This window comes from Diospyros lotus, chromosome 11, assembly GCF_014633365.1.
Source record: "Diospyros lotus cultivar Yz01 chromosome 11, ASM1463336v1, whole genome shotgun sequence".
NCBI classification, from domain to species: domain Eukaryota; kingdom Viridiplantae; phylum Streptophyta; class Magnoliopsida; order Ericales; family Ebenaceae; genus Diospyros; species Diospyros lotus.
The window spans coordinates 14,682,415-14,689,146 of NC_068348.1; the positions used below are offsets into that span (position 1 = coordinate 14,682,415).

At 39.9% G+C, this 6,732-nt stretch overlaps 1 protein-coding gene across 1 annotated transcript; it reads left to right on the top strand.

Annotated features, from left to right (window-relative positions):
* The first annotated feature begins 2,143 nt into the window (after positions 1-2,143).
* On the top strand, positions 2,144-5,857 carry LOC127813653 (flavonoid 3'-monooxygenase CYP75B137-like). Its single transcript, XM_052354736.1, has 2 exons — positions 2,144-3,245; positions 5,005-5,857. The coding sequence occupies exons 1-2, from the start codon at positions 2,316-2,318 to the stop codon at positions 5,626-5,628; spliced, it is 1,554 nt and encodes a 517-aa protein (XP_052210696.1). The 5' UTR covers positions 2,144-2,315; the 3' UTR covers positions 5,629-5,857.
* Positions 5,858-6,732: the final 875 nt, after the last annotated feature.

The following is a 6,732-nucleotide window of genomic DNA, read 5'->3' on the forward strand; positions in this document are numbered from 1 at the left end:
ATTTAAAAAATATAGCTGTTATAGAGTATTAAATGAGATTTGTCTTTAATTTTCAGAACATTAAATGTTTCTTATACAAATTGTACATAGATTTTGATGTTTCTAACAAATTTTGAGATGTTATAGAGATAAAAAGTGGCAGTTATGACACAAAGAATATTTTCTCATCTTGATGGATAGCTCAGTAGATGCATTAAGTGATAGAACACTATATAATGGAGCTGAAGCAAGGATGCAAAATTCTGATATCTAGAGTACTCAAAAGAAAAAACCCTTCAACAATTGTTCTACCATTCACATTAGAGAGAGAGAGAGAGAGAGAGAGAGAGAGAGAGAACTTACATCTTCCAATCCTTCTATCTCTTTGTAAAACAAGAGAAGTATTTATAATCTTATACAACCTATACCTTTTCTTGTATCTCTTATTCACATTTTTATTTGATTTTGAAAATGTTAAGTTTGATCCTATAATTAAAAGGCATTGGTTGTGACTAATTCTACTTAAAAAAAACCATTGGTTGTAAATATTTGTAACTGAGCCTTATTTTAAAAGCTATCCAAGTAAGTTGATTGGACAAAATTTCTGTCTTTGATATTAGAGATAGAAATTTTCAATCTCTAAATCTGTTTCTAATTGGAAAAAATTCAGAGATGGATTATTTATGTCTCTAATTATATCTCTAAATCAGAAACATGAATTTTCCATCTCTAAATCAGTCTCTAAAACCTTTTTCCAATTCCATCCCTAATAGAGATGGAAATATTTTTCCTTTCTAAAATCCGTCTCTAAAATTGTTGTTGTTGTTGTTATTTTTTTTTTTGTAGTGAGTCTCATGGAGGTGGTCGAGTCTTAACACCCTAAGAGAGAGTCCATCGATTGTCTCTTGTATTGGCCATCAAGAATGAATATTCCTTAGCTTTTTGTTTGATTTTTCACAAACGGCGTCAATTATTGTTGCCTCAATACAACAATAAATTTATAATGCGGGAAAGTGTGACGTGAGTCTCAAGGAATCCAAAGAGTTTCAAAGTGTCCGTGAGACCTCCAAAGTAATAATGGAGTATCAAGTGATCAAGAGACCCCCAAAATGACGATGGAGTACCAAGTGGTTGAGAAACCCCCAAAGTGATGACAGAGTATCAAGTGATAGAGAGACCTGTTGAGAAAGAAGTTAGTTGGAGGGCAAGGGTGAGTGTCCCCTCATTGACTATACAGTGCCTAAGTCAATCTCTGAGAGTATTAAGAGTTTGAACACAAAAAGAGAATTTGGGAGCAAAGAATAAGCATACTTGAACAAAGAGATGACCCTCTTATTTATAAAAAAGACGGAAAGTTGATGGATTGCATGTGTCTCAAGCCCATTTTTCCCTTGGTCGACTTAGTCTTCCTTGACTCAAATTAATTTTTCAATCCATCTCCGTTTCTTGATGCATGCTCCTCTTAGGCTATGAACCTATTTAATCACATCCGGACCAATTATTGGGTTATTGGGCAAAATATTACCCCCAAAAAATGGTCATATACTATGAAGAAGATAATATTATATAATATAAGAATTATATGATATACATATATACCACGTGCACTTAATTATTTCTTCTGTTTTTTGGCATGTGCACCCAAGTCAATAGCTGGCGTAAAATAGCTAACAAAAACAAGAAATGCTGATATTAAGATATTAACTATAACCAAGCATTGACTTTCCGCCCGTCTCGGTTTGATCCAAATAAGCCGGCTGCTTCGTTCTTGGCAGTTCCAAAGTTATTTTTTAATTCAAATAATATTTATTATTTTTAATTGTTAAAAAAGTCAAGAGTTTGTATGAAATATATATATATATATGGGGTTAAAAATTAGATAGAAGAAATGCTATTCAAGTTAAATATCCCTTATTACCCTTTAAGTAGATAGTAACAGAAGAGAGTCAGTCATGAATACCATAACATAAAGCTATGATTAAATGTAGTTGCTGTACAATAACACATGTCCATACTTGATTTAACAGATATGGATTTTTCACATTAATTAATAGTTACTAGTTAGCAGTTGAAGGTTAGTTGTTATGAAATTATTGGTATTGAGAAAAATTATTTGAATAAGTGGCAATATATTATAAACCAGATTCCTTGGGGAAATGCTCCGGCACCACCCAAACTCCATTTTTGTCCCGATACTGTGATGAGGTCATGGTGAGTGGAGCAAACAGAGCCAACCAATATCAATATGTACCGTATCCACCAATTCATCCGTGCCCTTCTTCCTTCTTCGGCCGGCTGCCGCCTCTATAGTCTCTTTCTCCACTCCCACGGCCGCCATGCTTCAGAACGACGACCTCGCTCGCTTCCTCTTCTCCTCCGCCCTAGTAGCGCTCATCTTCTCGTGGGTCGTATGGATCCTCTCAGGAAAATCAAGAACTGGCCGTCAGCCGCCGTTGCCTCCTGGACCTCCCGGCCTTCCCATCGTTGGAAATCTTCCCTTCCTCGACCCGGAGCTCCACACCTATTTTGCAAACCTTGCTCTGGAGTATGGCCCTATTCTGACCCTGCGGCTGGGAAAGAAAGTCGGAATCGTGGTCACTTCCCCGTCCATAGCTCGCGAAGTGCTCAGGGACCAAGACATCACCTTCGCCAACCGCGACGTTCCCGCCGCCGGAAAGGAGGCGGCCTACGGCGGCCGCGACATCGTCTGGACTCCCTATGGACCAGAGTGGCGGATGCTGAGGAAGGTCTGCGTGCGGGAGATGCTTAGCAACGCCTCCATGGACTCGGTCTACGCCCTCCGGCGGCGGGAGCTCCGGCGGACGATCAACTACATCTACCGGCGGCGCGGGTCGCCCGTGAATATCGGGGAGAAGATGTTCCTGAACGTGCTGAACGTGATCACGAACATGCTGTGGGGCGGCACGGTGAAGGGGGAGGAGAGGGGAAGCCTCGGGGCGGAGTTCCGGACGGTGGTGGCGGAGATAACGGAGCTGCTGGGGAAGCCCAATATCTCGGACTTCTTCCCCGGTCTGGCCCCGTTCGACTTGCAGGGGATCCGGAAGCAGCTTAAGGGGCTGACCCGGCGGTTTGATCGGATATTCGAGGTTATGATCGATCAACGGCTGGATATGGAAGAAGGGAAAGGCGATGGAGACAAGGAGACCAAGGATTTTCTGCAGCTGTTGCTGAAGCTGAAACAAGAAGGGGATTCGGGAGAGACTAAAACGCCTCTTACCATGACCCACATCAAAGCCCTACTAATGGTAACTTCATCTCCCTGCCCCTATTTCTTGTTCGATAATGCTATTTATCCTTCATGTTTTTTTTTAATGTAAATGTTGTGTTGTGAATATTTGTTCAACACAAACAAATTAAGGCATTTGTTCAACACAGACAAATTAAGTGAGGGCACGACCCCATGAGGGTGGTGGGACCCACACACATCTGCAGATTGTGTCTGACAACATAAGAGCTGTGTTCTATATATAATCTTATAATTATCATTAAATTTTTTGAGAAAATACTAATATTTTTGTGTCAAAAAGGTCATGTGCAAATAATATTACCATTTCTTGTTTTAGGTAATCCACTTGTTAATTTAGGAGGTAAAAAATTATTTTATTTTTAAATAAAGTATATTTATTATATTTTGTTCTTAGTCTTTAAATACTTATATTAGTTAGTAATAAATACACAATGTTAAACAATACTTTACTAACTAATAAAAATATTTAGTAAATACAATCTCTTTAAAAAAACAAAATGTATTTATATATTTCTATATCAACATGAATGGAATAGAAGTGCATATTTCTGGGTCCATTCTTGTAAGTTGAAAGGGACGTGGCACGAGAGGAATATATTATTTTATTATTAGAAATATATATTTTTAAATAATATTATTTAATTTATATTAAATAATATTAATATAACAATTCAAATATAATAATTATATAAAATTTATTTATTTAATTATTCTTTTAACATAATAATTGGATAGCATATATTTTACATTATTATATTTGAATTGTTATATCAATATTATTTAGTATAAATTAAATAATATTATTTAAAAAATTAATACTCCTTATATATATAAATATATTTTTAAAAAAATATTAATTATCTTACGTTCTATAAAAATTTATTGGGGTTCCTATTTTGTTTTTAAAAAAAAAAAACTGGAGCATGTTATCTGTCGGCCATCATGTCAAGAGACTTTAAGGTACTGGTGATGTCATGGTCACCAACCATTCATGATTAATGTCACAAAACAGAGTCGTTTTACAGGCCGATGAGTCTACTGAACTCGTTCTACAGGGCCCGATGAGTCTACTGAATGAGTCACAGAGAAGGGTAAAAAGACGATTTTACCCTCGCTCACTTTGTAAATTTACAAAACGGGCCACTGTCCCCCCTCGCTTTATGCGTCTCCCCTACTTGTCATGGACGTCGCCCGCCTCTCCGCCTCACCTCGCCTTGTCTCCGTCGCTCGGCCTAGTCTCCGTCGACTCGCTGCCTCGCCTCGCTAACAGTCGCTACATCGACTATCAGTGAGGCGAGGTGAGGCGGCAATGGCGGCAAGACGACGGAGGCGAGATGCAGCCGAGAGGCGAGCGGCGACCATGGTAGGCAGGGGAGACGCGCAGAGCAGGGGAGAAATCCATTAGAGGGGGAGAGAGAGAGTAGGGCGTGGGGACAAAATGATCTTTTTGCCCTCTTTCGATAAACCCATCGGACACTCTAGCATTTTCCCACTAAACAACTCATAACTGGGTCCACCAACCAGAAGAACCCACCTTTCTAACAAATTATATTTTTTTTGTTCTTGCTATTTAAAAGTCACTGTTTCCTCTTATGCTTTATATATTTACAAATAATTTTTAATATTTGTTTTATTGGAAGAAGGAGAGAAAAAAATTGTGTGGACTGTAATTTATTTATGGAAAAATAAGTAAATAAAAATATTTGTTTGTTCAGAATTTGTTGTTCCAGCACTTATATTTTGCAGCGGTGTAATAGGACATGGTGGTGGGAGGCACAGATACAACCTCCAACGCAATGGAGTTTGCGATGGCGGAGATGATGAAGAATCCTGAAATCATGAGGAAAGCACAGCAAGAACTAGACGAAGTGGTCGGCAGAGACAACATCGTCGAAGAGTCTCACACTCACAACTTACCATTCTTATACGCAGTGATGAAAGAAGCTTTACGGGTGCACCCTGCTCTGCCGTTGCTGGTGCCTCACTGCCCCAGCCAATCTTGTGTCGTCGGTGGCTACACCATTCCCAAAGGCGCCCGAGTCTTCATTAACGTGTGGGCGATCCACAGAGACCCGTCGATTTGGGAAAACCCGCTTGAGTTTGATCCCGAGAGGTTTCTGGTTTCCAAGTTCGATTACAGTGGCAATGACTTCAGCTATTTCCCCTTCGGGTCGGGCCGGAGGATTTGCGCGGGGACTGCCATGGCTGAGCGGATGTTCATGTTTTCACTGGCCTCGCTTCTGCATTCATTTGAGTGGAAGCTGCCTGAGGGAGAGGAGATGGAGGTGTCGGAGAAGTTTGGAATCGTTTTGAAGAAGAAGACTCCCCTTGTTGCAATTCCAACGCCGAGGCTATCTGATCCAGCACTTTATGATGACTAAGAAAGTGGAACGAGCTAGCCTTCTTCTGCTTCCATGGCGGTACGCCTAACGCAATCGAACAGAAAGGGAATTCTTAGTGATGCCACCAAATTAAGGTAACAAGAAGAACTAAAGAAAGGACACGAAAAAATTGTTGTTTTGCTTTAATAAGTATTGTAATTTATTGTAATTGATGTTTTACGAACAAAAACTCATTAAAAAAATCAAAAAGCTTAAAAGTCTAAAATAATTGAACTTTTGGAAGGTCGAGCCTGGAGAACGGGACCTTGAAGGTCTCCTGAAGCTGGGAGAAATAATGGTCATGAACCAGAAAGAACTTATGGTCTTCCAAAAGGGACTTTCTAATGGATGTTATAGTTCTCGAAAGGTTGATTTTTGCCTAACTATCACATGATAGAAGATAGAAATAAAAAATGTGAAGATACTTTAACTAGTTATGTTTTTTGATTGATCAAAAGTCTCCAAATGAAGACAGATCAAAACCTTATATAGTGGCTAGCAATGACCCATTGGATGCTAAGTACATAAATGCAGAGAATGTAACTGATGTATATACATGAATGCTGGCAACTAAGTGAATACATCAATGTTGGAATTAAAAGAACAATTAAGGAAAATACTTAAAGTATCTATTAAAGCCAGATCAAGTGAACTGACTTGATTGTTGGTCTCTCTTCTGATGGGCTCCACGAAATGGGCTGATGGGCCTGTTGGACTGGGCTTGTGATGGGCCTGGTCTGGTGGGCTTCATCCTATTGGGTTGGGGTGGGCCTCTGTGGTTGCACTGTGGGCTGACCCTGTGTACTGATGCTGAGCTGAGGCCTCAAATGGCACTTGCTGGTTCACTGGTTGGTAAGCTAGGGCCTCACTTGGCGCAACATGCTTTTCATCGCTATCAGGCTGCCTTGAACTTTCTCCAGTTGCGCTAATGCTCGAGCTGTTATTCGAGCCGGGTGTGTCCCAAACCTCAAGGGCAAAGACTTGGGATCCTAACACTATCCCCCCTCTCCCTCCCGAGGAAATTGTAAGTCATCACGTAAATTTCTCTTTAATTGGGGAAGGGCCTTACATAAAATGCAGACAAGACAATTCCAACATTCAAAA